A 15,178-nucleotide genomic window follows, 5' to 3' on the forward strand; every position below is an offset into this window, starting at 1 on the left:
CACCCATGCCAACAGGCAGCAGTAAAGCAAAAGCACCACTCCTTCATGTTACTGATCTATTACCATCATTTCTATAGTTTATAAACATAAGTAGAGGAAGAAAACATGAATTTGGCTGTTTGGAGAAAGTATTATTTTATTTTGATATTTTATAATAACTTAAAATAAAGAAAATGTAAGAACTTTGACAGGTTGAGTGACTGAATCACTGGTTATGTACACATATTTACATTTTCACACCTAAAAAAGTGAGAAGTGCTTGAGCTAATAGATTTGATTATTTCAATCAGTGTGATTATATCAAAATATTATCACTGGAGTTGCTCTCCCTTATGATAATGTTGTAAACAAGAAAATAAAAAAGCTCAAATTTCACTTTGTTCCTCCTAACCCACTTCTCAAAGGTAAATCTGAAATGCATATTTAATGCCCTCTAGTGGGCATTGTGAGCTTCATAACTGGATTACTCAACGCTCTTACTGAAAAGTTATTTATTTTTTTATAAGAGAGAAAAAGGTTGTAGTATAAAAATCTAATTTCATATGAAAGTGTATAGTAGCGATAGCAGTCAAATATTTCACAAAATATAGAGTAAGAACCTTGACCATGACATGTAAGCACAGTCGGCATGTTTAAAATGGACTACTAGCATAAAGTTTTAGTACACAAATGTTTCAAACAATAGTATGCTAAAATATCTGACCTCATTAAATTTGCAAGTTCAGTGAATCGTGTTATTTTAGAAACAAAAACAATTTTGTTTGCAATTTTTTTATCTAGTTTTGTAAAAACAAACCAAAAAACTTTTAGCAGTTAGATAATAAGGAAAATATGCCTAGTCAAAAGGGAGATGTTAAAAATATGCATGATATTTTTTCAGCTCATTCATCAAGTCAAGGTAGGTAAAAAATAAGGTAGGTCCAGTCAAAATCGGGGTCGTCAACTTTCGCCATGCGAATATCGTATATGCTTGAGCATTTTGCGGCTTGAATGCGGGACTCAGTGCCTTCAATACGGGACAATAGGTCTTAAATACAAATATTATGGTCAAAAATAATAATAATCAAGTCAAGCACATTGCATTGTGGAACACAGCATCCCATGCAGTGTGCTCTACTGTATACTACGTATTTTCAAAAATGTAGTAGGTTAATCGGGGTATTCCATGCATGCAGACAATGTGCACTCTGTGAACAATATGCATACTGCTTTCTGCAGAAATAGTGGGAGTAGTATGCTAGTATGCTATTGCGAATATAGCCAAATAAGTACGTCTATACGCTAACAACTGAATGCCAGGCCTGATCCGTTTCAATTAACTCTGGCCTCTCAACCCCAAATCCCAAGAAAAACAGAGATAAATTTTTTTTTAAAAAACAGAGAAAAATAAGTCTAAACCATTATTAAAAGTTAGCCATTCGATATGTTAGTTTGTACAGTTTATAGGGGCAATACTGATGCCATGCTATTAACAGAATAATCAAACAAGCAAATGCTTTTGGAAACCATGTTCTGTGACTGCTTTAAACATGCAAAAATAACTCTGTCATGGAGATTTGTTTTAGGTCCATATACAGTGAAAACAGTGCATTGGGTTAATGGTTCTGTTCGCCAGTTAGGGGTTGTTGTCTGTTAGCAGTTGTGTTGTGTGCATGTGATCTCAGAGTTCTGTCATTAACAGAGCCCTCAGCAGTTTTTCTCTCTCCATCCGTGAGTCTTCAGAGCTGCACAAACACACAGACACATAACCACAGACGGATGAACAGAAAGGCAAGTATGGGAACAATCAGAGAAAAAAAACAATGTCAGACCCACGTCAACAGATGGAAAGAAAAATGGACAAAAATGCAAACCGAAAGAAAATATGAATAATTGGACACAAACAGGCAGACAGAGTTAGTGGAGAAAATTGTATAAAAAAAACAAAAAAAAAAAAAACAGATACAGGTGCATCTCAATAAATTAGAATGTCGTGGAAAAGTTCATTTATTTCAGTAATTCAACTCAAATTGTGAAACTCGTGTATTAAATAAATTCAATGCACACAGACTGAAGTAGTTTAAGTCTTTGGTTCTTTTAATTGTGATGATTTTGGCTCACATTTAACAAAAACCCACCAATTCACTATCTCAACAAATTAGAATACATCATAAGACCAATAAAAAAAACATTTTTAGTGAATTGTTGGCCTTCTGGAAAGTATGTTCATTTACTGTATATGTACTCAATACTTGGTAGGGGCTCCTTTTGCTTTAATTACTGCCTCAATTCGGCGTGGCATGGAGGTGATCAGTTTGTGGCACTGCTGAGGTGGTATGGAAGCCCAGGTTTCTTTGACAGTGGCCTTCAGCTCATCTGCATTTTTTGGTCTCTTGTTTCTCATTTTCCTCTTGACAATACCCCATAGATTCTCTATGGGGTTCAGGTCTGGTGAGTTTGCTGGCCAGTCAAGCACACCAACACCATGGTCATTTAACCAACTTTTGGTGCTTTTGGCAGTGTGGGCAGGTGCCAAATCCTGCTGGAAAATGAAATCAGCATCTTTAAAAAGCTGGTCAGCAGAAGGAAGCATGAAGTGCTCCAAAATGTCTTGGTAAACGGCTGCAGTGACTTTAGTTTTCAAAAAACACAATGGACCAACACCAGCAGATGACATTGCACCCCAAATCATCACAGACTGTGGAAACTTAACACTGGACTTCAAGCAAATTGGGCTATGAGCTTCTCCACCCTTCCTCCAGACTCTAGGACCTTGGTTTCCAAATGAAATACAAAACTTGCTCTCATCTGAAAAGAGGACTTTGGACCACTGGGCAACAGTCCAGTTCTTCTTCTCCTTAGCCCAAGATAAGACGCCTCTGACGTTGTCTGTGGTTCAGGAGTGGCTTAACAAGAGGAATACGACAACTGTAGCCAAATTCCTTGACATGTCTGTGTGTGGTGGCTCTTGATGCCTTGACCCCAGCCTCAGTCCATTCCTTGTGAAGTTCCTCCAAATTCTTGAATTGATTTTGCTTGACAATCATAAGGCTGCGGTTCTCTCGGTTGGTTGTGCATCTTTTTCTTCCACACTTTTTCCTTCCACTCAACTTTCTGTTAACATGCTTGGATACAGCACTCTGTGAACAGCCAGCTTCTTTGGCAATGAATGTTTGTGGCTTACCCTCCTTGTGAAGGGTGTCAATGATTGTCTTCTGGACAACCGTCAGATCAGCAGTCTTCCCCATGATTGTGTAGCCTAGTGAACCAAACTGAGAGACCATTTTGAAGGCTCAGGAAACCTTTGCAGGTGTTTTGAGTTGATTAGCTGATTGGCATGTCGCCATATTCTAATTTTTTGAGATAGTGAATTGGTGGGTGTTTGTTAAATGTGAGCCAAAATCATCACAATTAAAAGAACCAAAGACTTAAACTACTTCAGTCTGTGTACATTGAATTTATTTAATACACGAGTTTCACAATTTGAGTTGAATTACTGAAATAAATGAACTTTTCCACAACATTCTAATTTATTGAAATGCACCTATATATACAAATCATACAGGTTTTTGGAAAGAGCCTGATGGTTGCGCATGTGTATCACCTTTCGGTGTGTGCAGAATAGGGTAGCAGGTGAGGTACTGGACTTGGATAGAAGAGTGGGGAGTTGTCACAACGCTCCAACCGTGAAGCATCCTTCTGCTGTGGAGAGAAAGCAAAGGTCTGTATGTATCTCACTACAGTCAGCTACTTTTTTATAAATGTATTTAGCTACACTTCAAGCTACTAACAAAAAGTAGCTATATACACTGAAGATATTTAAAGAAGAAAATATTTTGTATATGGTGTATATAACAATCAAATGATACTATTTATTTCTGCAATCAGAATTAATAACACCTGAGAGTTTTATATTTAATTAGGGTGACGCTCTGTTACGAAAATGAAACCATGGTTTTAGTGCAATAATAGTTTGTGATATTTGTATTAAAACTATTGAAACCACAAAATAAACAATGATTACTTAAATCATGGTTACTTACTACAATATTAGTATAGTAAAACCTTGGTTTCTGCCAAAAACAATGGTTACTGCTGACTCCAGCCAGGTATCTTAAGCAACCAAATTGGCCCGGTTGCTAGGGAGGGTAGAGTCACATGGGGTAACCTCCTCGTGGTCACTATAATGTGTGGTTCTCGCTCTCGGTGGGGCGCGTGGCGAGTTGTGCATGGATGCCGCGGAGAATAGCGTGAAGCCTCCACATGTGCTACGTCTCCACGGTAACATGCTCAACAAGTCACGTGATAAGATGCGTGGATTGACGGTCTCAGACGTGGAGGCAACTGAGATTCGTCCTCCACCACCCAGATTGAGGCGAGTCACTACGCCACCACGAGCACTTAAAGCGCATTGGGAATTGGCCATTCCAAATTGGGGAGAAAAAAAATAATAATAATAATAATAATTATAATAATAATAATTGGTTACTGCAGTCATGATTACTACAATATTACAATAGTTAACCCATGATTTTACTAGTAGGACCATGGCTAATTTTCATAAGAGTTAAACAAATAGGGAGACAGAATTAAATTGAACATACATTTTTACTTAATATACAGTAAAAAAAAAAAAAAAAAGAAAAACTAGAAAACAATCTATGTTATATAACTGAATCAAAATATAGTGTTAAACAGCAGCAATTAACAAAATATTTTGCTTCAGAAAAAGAAGGCAAACTCCCTTAAAGGTGCACTCAGTAATTCTAATCCAATACTTTGTCAAATTCTGCAAATATCTCCTCACAGTCTGCTAACTGTCTGTTCTGTATTCTAATAATCTAGTATTTGTACACAGCCCTGGCTCTGTAAATGTGACAAAAACAAAGTGGATCAGACCGATCCACACAACACTACTCCAGCCAATCAGCAACAGGGGGTGTGTTCTTGTGTGTGCACAGGATGGGGGGTGGGGGCAGAGCGAGAGAGAAATTCATTAGAAGAGCGACAGCAAATCTGGCTGATGTGAACTTTCTAAACTCCAATGGGGACAAATGGCTGAGAAACAGACCAAGAGAAAAAGGTCAGACGAATATCAACTAAAAAAGCAGAATTATGATAAGTCGAGGGCTAGGAGCCGTGTCAACATCGGCGAGGCTTTTCAGCAGTGGAGAAACCTCCGAGAGGTAAAAGGCTTGAAGACGGATGCAGAAGTTGCGCTTTTTCTTCTCGATAGGTGGGTAACATAAATTTTGCTATGTTTCACAGAACCCATATATGCTGTTGTTGTGATGTTAGATTTAGTAGCAAGAGAGTTGTGAGTGTCTGGAGCTGGTGTGCGTAAAGCCGTCTTGTGTGCATGAATTTGGGGGGCGGAGCTTCCAAAGGAGCACTGAAGGGAGGGGTGTGTTTGTTTTGGCAGTTGAGTTCGAATATCAACAGTGTTTCTCAGGAATCGCTGAGTGCACCTTTAAAAGGCAGCACGGGGCTTAAGTGAATCAGTGAATCATTTACATGAACTAGTTCATTTACATTAACCAACCAAAATAACAGACTCATTAAAATGAATTGGAGTTCCCAATGCTAGATATAAGGGAATCTATTATTTTAATTGGTTCATTGACATGAACTGTGCGAAAGAACCTATTCACTTCAATGATGTGGTTTTACCAGCGCTACATGAGAGAGAGAGAGGTTTAAGTGAGAGTGTTTGACAACTCCCTTGACTCCGTTGCTGCATTCGCAATACAGTGTGACAAATGTAGTGTTTTGTGACGATACAGTGCTACTCGTCACAAAATGTAACTTGTTACTGGAAAAAGCACACCATTATGAAAATAGCTGAGCTACTGTCACTAACTGTAAGTGCCTTATTGTAACCTAAAGTTTCGCTTTTTTTTACAGAAATGGAGGGACAAGTCAAAATTATTTTTTGTAGTGATCAATTTATGCCACAAATGCTGTCAATTGAGCTTAACTTGTATTGCACATGGAATATTTGTTTAAATGTTTTAAAGGCATAGTTCACTAAATGAAAAAATCTTCCATGGAACACAAAATGAGATGCTAGATCCAGAATGTTAGCATCACACAATATTCACTTTGCATATGAAACTGAATGGTGTCTGAGGCTCACATTCTTCCTAACATCTCCTTTTGTGTTCCACAGAAATAAGAAATTCATATGGATTTAAAATAACATGAGGGTGAGTAAAGGATTGTTGTTTTGTTTTTTTTTCGGTGAACTATCCCTTTAAGAATAGTTTTGTCATCATTATACTTCAGGAGGAAGAATCATAAGTGTTACCGGTGGGTAAATTGGTGGCTGGACTTGTTTGTCCAGTGAGCTGCTTGATGTGGATTTTCCCAAACTGCACTGGGAGGATATGGCTGCAAGTGCCTCTGGAAGCTCATCTTCATCACTATGGTTACTATGGGACAAATGACAATATGGTTCAATAGAGGGCTCATTGTTAAAACAAAAAACCTCCAGGGGAAAATACCCTTGTTGGAACCATAACATCGTGATTAGAGATTCATAATATTTTTATGATTATTTAAGATTTCTGAATATTATGAATAATTTTTGTAATGTTTATGATTTCAAACTTGAGAATCTTTAGAATCTATAAACTCATCAAGTTAAAGGGATAGTTCACACAAAAATAAAAATTCTCTCATCATTTACTCACCCTCATGCCATCCCAGATGTGTTTGACTTTCTTCTGCAGAACACAAATTAAGATTTTTATTAAATATTTCAGCTCTGTAGGTCCATACAATGCAAGTGAATGGGTGCCAAAATTGGAACGCTCCAAATCACATTTAGCCACCATAAAAGTTATCCAGTGGTTAAATCTATATCTCAAAAGTAATATGATAGGTGTGGGTGAGAAATAGATCAATATTTAAGTACATTTTTGCTAGAAATTCTTCTCCCTGCCCAGTAGGTGGCATCTGTATGAAGAATGTGAATCACCAAAAACACAAGAAGAAGAATTTGAAAGTGAAAGTTGAAGTGGAGATTGACTGAGCAGGGAGGAGAATTTATAGTAAAAATGGACATACATATTGATCTGTTTCTCACCCACACCTATCAAATCATTTCAGAAGATATGGATTTAACAGCTGGAGTCCTGTTATGGATTACTGTTATGATAGCTATATGTGCTTTTTGGAGCATCAAAATTTTGGCACCCATTAACTTGTATTGTGTGGACCTACAGAGCCGAGATATTCTTCTAAAAATCTTCATTTGTGTTCAGCAGATGAAAGAAAGTCATACACAAAGTAAATGATGTGAACATTTTCATTTTTGGGTGAACAATTCCTTTAACATTATTTAATTTGATACTTTGTTTTTGAATGAGAAAATATCTGACTTATTTAGATTATGTTTTCCCCTAGGATCATCTTACAAAAGTAAAGAAATAGTAAAACATAACACTTTTTTCTGTTTAAATATTTAAAATACTTAAATTTTTTATTTGGTCAAATGGAGAGTAAAAACTGTTAAACTAAGTACGTGGCTCCATGCAATTAATTCTAACGGCATCTGCTAAGTAAATTGGAGAGTTCTGTGGAATGGCTCAGATCATCATTACAACCCTCTTCACCCCTAGTAACTCACAAGCTGAACTGTCGGACGAGGCGTTTGCGCCGGTCCACTCTTGGCTTCTCTGTATTCAGACTGCTTGAGCCTGAATCCTGTGAGGAGCTGGGATACCTGAGATAAAATCCAAAGTCAGTGAATAAAACACTGACAATGACACTGACTCAGTATGAGGGTGTTTGTACTGCTTCAAAAATGCTTGAAAACCATGTTAAGACATTTACCAACTTCCAGAATTAGCACCTGCAGTTTTTACCTGTCAGTTTGGTCTCCACTTGAAGAGTTTCCCTTTGAGGTTCCACTATCACTTTGGGCGGCATGCTACAGCAGAAAAGAGCAGAGCACAGACTTACGCATCACTTAACTACTAGTGTCACATACATATTCTGCAACCTTAAAGGAACAGTTCACCCAAAAATGAAAATTTGCTGATAATTTACTCACTCTCAGGCCATCCAAGATGTATCTTGGTTTCTTTCTTCATCAGAACAGAATTTAAGACTTTTAGGATTTAATTTCAGGCCTCCTCCTCTAAAAAATGAAAGTGAATGTCCTCCATTTTTTGACTGTCCAAAATGCATATTTAGGGCGCATCAAAATAATCCACACGACTCCAGTCGACAAATAAAGTTCTTCTGAACCCAAACGATTTATTATTTTTAGAAACAAAACAATACTTATATACTTTTTAACTACAAATGTTCGCTTCTGTACATCTCTGTGACACGCGCTCATGAGAGGGATGACGTAAGCTCGTTGGTAAGGTCACGCGTCACATGGGGAGGAGTCAGGAACACGTCAATAAAAGTCTTAAATTCTGTTTTGATGAAGAAAGTAACTCAGATACATCTTGAATGGCCTGAGGGTGAGTAAATTATCAGCAAATTTTCATTTTTGGGTGAACTATTCCTTTAACAATTGCATTTTTATTCTGTTTTATGCTGTCATAATTACCCATTGTAAAGCTGGTCAGTTACTGGTACTGACTTTGCTCCCCTCCTAGAAAATCCAGCTAAAGTAGCTTCAATTTGTAGCTGGTTTTACATGGTTTCAAGTCATTAGCAGGTCCAAGCTGATTTAGGTGGCTGACATACTGTAACCTCGATTTTTTATTTATTTATTTATTTTTATAAATGGAGGAATGAGTCTAAATATTTTTTTTTTTTTGTGGTAATCTACATTATGCCACAAATGCTGTCAATTGAGCTTAACTTGTACTGAACCTGGAACATTCTTTTAAATAGCTTGACCACCTTAAGCTGGTATGACCATTTTTTCTTTCTTCTTTTTCTAGCAGGTATCTTAAACGTGATGTCCATGCAGGTGGATAAATACAGATGAATGAACTTTGCATCAGCTTTTGTGAATACATTGTGTCATGTTCAAGCAGTCTGACAGTGAGAAGGTTTACTTTGGAGATGTTGCTCTTGAGCTGTTCCTGTAGAACCGCAGGGGAGGAAGGAAGACTTTTCTCAGACAGTGGTTTTTCCTCTGCCTGCATGTGGTTACAGAGGGACAATCTAAGAAACCACATGCTTATTCACAAGGCATTGATAACCTCATCAATTACTTAGTTTGTTCTCAGAAATCATGATCTCTATTAAACTGACCATGTCTATATTGATATGGAGGGCTGGCCAAGGCGCTGGTCCTGCTTCCAACTGGTTCTGACTGTGCAAATCTTTGCATCCAGGAGACACGACCCAAGCATCTGATGTAAACAAACTCATCAGCATATATATTCTGAACTGTTTCACATTAAAACATCATGATTTTAAAGGATAGTTCATCCAAAAATTTAAATTCTGTCATCATATATTCACCTGCATTCAAACCTGTATGATTTTCTTTTTTCAGTCGAACAAAAAATAAATAAATTTTATGATGAATATCCTGACTACTCTCTTACATTTCATGAAAGAGAATGAGGACTGGGGCTGTTAAGCTCCAAAATGGCAAGAAAGTACAAAAAGTATCATAAAAGTGGTCCTTACGGCTCATGTGCTATATTCCAAGTCTTCTGCAGCCATACTTTGTGTGAATAACACACCAAAATTTAAGTTGTTATCAACTCATAATCCTCCCCTTTGGTGGATTGCCTACTGCGACCAGATCATTGAGTTCAACTTGAGAACCAGATCAGGGCTGTGTTTCCCAAAAGCATTTATCATAGAGACCATTGGCGCCAATGGTTTCTACGATCTACTTAGGTTTACGATGCTTTTGGAAAACTCAGCCCTGTACAATTAGTGAACAAATCATTCAGACCAATTTGGTGAACTGCATCAATCAACCAATTCATTGAAAAAATGTAATTCAAAAGGACAATTAAGGCTTCTTTACACAGCCGAGTTAATCCTGCTCTGTGCCTGCTCAAAATTCTCTGTAAAGACACAAAAGCCAGAGTGAATTATGCCTGCTCTGACCAACTTCAGCCCCTAGCATCAAAGGCATTTCTGATGCTGCTTTGGTTCAGTGCACATAAAATGCAGCAACAGAGCACCCATAAACTTTGCTGTCATAATAGAGAGCATATACTTCATAATTTAGTTAAAGGAATAACTTCATATTTTCATTCATTTCAAATTTCGATATTCATAATTTTATATTTTAAATATTTATCTCATAACATTATGCATTTGTTACAACTGTGTAAATGCATTTATGCCTGCTCTGAACAGCATTAAACAATCACTTCAGATGGCTTTAGTTCATAAATCGGACATCATTACTTGTCTTATGAATGTGCCAAAGAGAGTCAAGGTAGATGTCAAGATTTTCAGTGAATAACTTCAATTTGGCCTGTTCCTCATCTTGAAGGGATAGTTCACCCAAAAATGAAAATTCTCTCGATTTGCTCACCCTCATTCCATCCAAGATGTGCTTGACTTTCTTCTGCAGAACACAACCAAAGATTTTTAAAAGAATATCTCAGCTCTGTAGGTCCATACAATGGAAGTGAATGGTGGCCAGAATTTGAAGTTCTTAAAAGCACATAAAGGAAGCATAAACTTAATCCATAAAACTCCTGTGGTTTAATCCATGTCTTCAAAAGTGATATGATAAGTGTAAGAAAAAAAAAAAAAAAGTACTTTGTTTATAATGTAAATCTCCACTTTCACTTTCCTAAGCGCTCTTCTCTCCTAAGAGTTCTTCTTTTGTTTTTGGTAACTCACATTCTTTGTGCAAATCACCACCTACTGAGCAGGGAGGATCATTTATTGTAAAAAAAAAAAAAAAAAAAAAAGACAAATATTGATCTGTTTCTTACCCACACTTATCATATCACTTCAGAAGACATGGATTTAACCACTGGAGTTGTATGGATTACTTTTACGTGCATTTTGGGCCTTCAGGGTCCTGGCCACAATCTACTTGCATTGTATGGACCTACAGAGCTGAGACATACAAAGATAGACAAAGATAAAATCTTTGTTTGTGTTCTGCAAAAGAAAGTAATACACATCTGGGATAACATAAGGGTGAGTAAATGGTGAAAGTGAACTATTCCTTTAAGTGTATGGATTCAGGAGGCATGAAATATAACACACTTTTGGACCATGGACAACTTTTATGGTACTTTCGGAGCTTGACAGCCCCAGTCCTCATTCACTTTCATTATATGAACAAGAGTGGCAAGGATACTCTTCAAAATTTCACTTTTTGTGTTCTACTGAAGAAAAAGTAATACTGGTTTGGAATGATATGGGTGCAAACAAATAATTAAAGAATTTACATTTTAGGTGAACTCTCCATTCACTTAGACCCCTGTAAATACAGCTCAAGTGATTTTGTCGAGACTTACTAGGTATAGCTGTCGTGATGCACAGGGCTTCCTGTTTTTCGTATCCATGGTGATGGTAGCAGTGATGGATCTTTCCAGAATGAGGAGCTTCATTCTCTTCCACACTAAACCTCCGAGTGTCCGCACTGCTTAAAGGGAAACTACAAAACACAGCACAACAATGACACCAACAACGCTACATATGACAGCTTCACATATGTGAACCTGCATTACAGGTTGGCACACTCATTGAAAAATAAGGGAGAAAACATCTAAAACTGAGAATCATAATGCATGTCATGAATAACCATGGCAAAACGACATGCTAAAATATGCACACACAGGTTTCTAATAGGATAAAAGGGTGGTTATGAAACAACAGTAAATGTTTACACAAATGATGTTATTACACAGAAATGAAACAACTTTCTGGGTGCAAATGTTAATACAAAAATGACAAAAATGTCAAGGGTTTATGTAATCAATAAAGTGAGTCGAATAGTGTAAACAACACATTTATTTAGGCAGGTCTCATTGCAGCAGTCTGTAATCATTAAAAGCCCTTGCTATGTCTGAATGGATTCTGACTTAAAGGGATAGTTCACCTAAAAATTAAAACTCCGTTATCATTTACTCACACATATGTTGCTCCAAACCCGCATGACTTTCTTTTTTTCCCATGGAACATGTCAGGTAGAATATGAGGGAAAGACAGCCTCAGTCACCATTCACTTTCATTGTATGGGGTAAAAAATAAAAGATCCAATGACAGTGAATTGTGACTGAGGCTAACATTCTCTCATATCTCCTGTTGTGTTTCATGGATAAAAGAGAGTCATATGGTATATACCAATATGAAGGCGAGTAAATGACACGATTTTCATTTTTGGGTGAACTATCCCTTTGACACTTCTGCAAATATGTAATTATCATTACATTTCTAAAGTTTTAAGGAGAATTTAAATTACACAAAGCATTTAATAGAAGCATTAGAATGCTTGAATGCACTGTTTGTAAACAATGAGGTAATTGGCATGATATCATATAAATGATTCGCACTTCAAGTAAACTTTGACAAGCAGGCGTACCAACATGATCTACCGTCAGCCAGATAATCCAACACACTAAAATGATAAAATAGGCAATACTTGAGAACAATGCTGCTCAATCTTGCTCAGAGATTGTATCACATTTGACTAAGTTTTAAGAACTTGATTAACAGGGTCAGATGTGTTAAAGTAGAATTAGAGCTAAACCCCAGCAGCACAACTGAGCAACCCTGCTCTAGAATAAAGCACTACAGCAGTTACATATCCGGACATCATCATCATTATCATACATAATTTGCTAGTTCTAGATTTTATAATAAAGGCAAAATTGTAATTGTTGAATGAAGTCAAAACACTCAAAGCTATAAACAACACAGGTCCACATATACAGAATATGCTTTTTAGTCTTGTCAGGATGCATTTGATTGGATGATACGCTTAACACGATGGATGATCACAGACAATATGGCTGGATGAGAGTCCTGCAGGTGAGATGGGTTGGGACTGTGAAACAGACTGTGATAACTCAGATGAGGGTGCAATGGAATGTTCAGTGGTCTCTTTTAGTGGGATGAGCGGCTCTCACACGATCTCAGAGTTCAGTCATAATTTTGTCTCTCTGCACCACAGACACACTCCTTCCACTGCGCTCAATCACATTTCTCTCAAGCACATTGCTGCTCGCAGTGGGTATGTCCATATTGGAGGTTCTAAATCAGACACACATGCAAGTAAAAAAGATGAGAACACCCATGCACACTGGCATCAGCCTCCATTTTCAGATTTTAACTGGAACTGAAATACTGGCACAGGTTTAATCTTAGACCATATTTAAACCTGGTACTAAAGAGATAGTTCAACCATGAAATAAAATTCACTCACCCTCATGTTGTTCTATATCCTATGTCAACATTCACTTTTATTGCATCTTTTTTTCTGTACAATAAAAGTTAATGGTGACAAGGGGTGTAATGATCCATCGACCTAATCACCAACGATGCGATGTCATCGATTCAACGTGAAAACATCAATGTCTATTTTTTTTAAGACGCACCTTTAATTTGACAATCATGCCAGCCACATCTGTACGCATTTCCGTCAGTCGATGCAGCAACCTTGTGATATTCATTTAGTTTTATAAGCACTAAATATGCTTTTCATGTGGGACAAGGATGTGCATGGAGTGACTGAAGCCTGAAGTTGCGCTCTGCTATCCGCGCGCACCTGTCAACAGGGCTTCGAGCTCCGGTGAAAGGTTAGAGCAGAGCCGATCACATGCGCAATTAAATTGGGCTTCCCTCAATATCATGGCACATGCGACGCATTTGAATTCTGCATGAGAATTTTCTATTTTAAAGCGCTATGGAGCAATTCAACCATGTCAAACAGCTAAACTGCCACGATATTCTGAACAACTCTGACGAGGAAAAGAGAAAACACCTGCCCTGAACCGACATCAATTACAAGACATCAACACCCTTACTAACATTTATCACAGTAAATTGTAACAGAATTTTTGCAAAACATCTGTGGAAGTTGTAGCCCAGAAAAACACGGATCGCACATACTCTCCTGTCATGGGTATTTTGCATTGAAAGACTTGCTTGACTGTTGTAGAGATGACAAATTGTCATTGTAGTGTTTCCCTCATTCCACAAGGCAATGAGCTGTCATCAAACGACTGATAATCACATGAATGTGACTTTATTTTTTATATTATTTATTTTTCTGTATTATATTTTTTTGTGGATGTCCCAATGTGGATACTAGATTTGCACTATTCAGAGAGCTCAAAAAAATACTCCAATTATATTTTGGTTGCATTTGTGAGATAATGGATGTAACTGATTGAGTAAAATAGGCACATTATATCGTAATATCTATCACAGGCCTCTGAATCAAATCAAATCGAAATTGCATCGTGGCAGACTTTAAAGTATTGGCAAACATCGGATAGCTGGCTAAGAGAATCTTGCAATTTACATCCCAAATGGTGACTGAGGCAAACATTCTGCCTAACATCTCCTTTTGTGTTCCATGGAGTAAAGAAAGTCATGCAGGGTTGGAAGAACATGACAACATTTTCATTTTTGGGTGAACTATTCCTTTGAGATCAGTCTCGTGTGACCCATTTGCAAGTGGACAACACTAAATGCGGGTGTAAACGCAAAACGTTTTGTGATATGCTCACTCAATCTACATTTGGAGATGCGACCACATCGCATTTGTAGTGTAAATGCTAATGCCTAATTTGCCCAAGGATCAGTATTTTGGGGCATATTTATATATATTTTTTGGGGGATTTTTCCCCTTTTTCACCCAATTTGGAATGCCCAATTCCCAATGCGCTTTTAAGTCCTCGTGGTCGCGTGGTGATTCGCCTCAATCCGGGTGGCGGAGGATAAATCCCAGTTGCCTCCGCGTCTGAGACCATCAACCCACGCATCTTATCACATGGCTTGTTGAGCGCGTTGCCACGGAGACATAGCACGTGTTTAGGCTTCACGCCATCCACCGCGGCATCCACGCTCAGCTCACCACGCGCCCCACCGACAAGGAACCACATTATAGCGACCACGAGGAGGTTACCCCATGTGACTCTACCCTCCCTAGCAACCGGGCCAATTTGGTTGCTTAGGAGACCTGGCTGGAGTCACTCAGCACACCCTGGGATTCGAGCTAGCGAACTAGCGAACTCCAGGGGTGGTAGCCAGCGTCTTTTACCACTGAGCTTCCCAAGCCATTTTGGGGCAT

General features: G+C 37.9%; 1 protein-coding gene across 3 annotated transcripts in view; it reads right to left on the bottom strand.

Annotated features, from left to right (window-relative positions):
- Positions 1–118: 118 nt before the first annotated feature.
- The window catches only part of epb41l4b (erythrocyte membrane protein band 4.1 like 4B), a 46,547-nt gene continuing 31,487 nt past the window's right edge, over positions 119–15,178 (bottom strand). For 2 of the 3 annotated variants that reach the window (XM_051718678.1, XM_051718676.1), the window contains exons 16-23: positions 11,397–11,536; positions 9,202–9,302; positions 9,003–9,086; positions 7,848–7,912; positions 7,610–7,738; positions 6,287–6,410; positions 3,584–3,681; positions 119–1,724 (exon numbers count right to left, since the gene is read on the bottom strand). In XM_051718678.1, the coding sequence (XP_051574638.1) occupies positions 1,661–1,724; positions 3,584–3,681; positions 6,287–6,410; positions 7,610–7,738; positions 7,848–7,912; positions 9,003–9,086; positions 9,202–9,302; positions 11,397–11,536 (805 nt within the window). In that variant the 3' untranslated portion in view covers positions 119–1,660. The remainder of the gene's footprint in view (positions 1,725–3,583; positions 3,682–6,286; positions 6,411–7,609; positions 7,739–7,847; positions 7,913–9,002; positions 9,087–9,201; positions 9,303–11,396; positions 11,537–15,178) is intronic. The other variant, XM_051718677.1, reaches the window with a different exon arrangement.

This window comes from Myxocyprinus asiaticus, chromosome 15 (assembly GCF_019703515.2).
Source record: "Myxocyprinus asiaticus isolate MX2 ecotype Aquarium Trade chromosome 15, UBuf_Myxa_2, whole genome shotgun sequence".
NCBI classification, from domain to species: Eukaryota; Metazoa; Chordata; class Actinopteri; order Cypriniformes; family Catostomidae; genus Myxocyprinus; species Myxocyprinus asiaticus.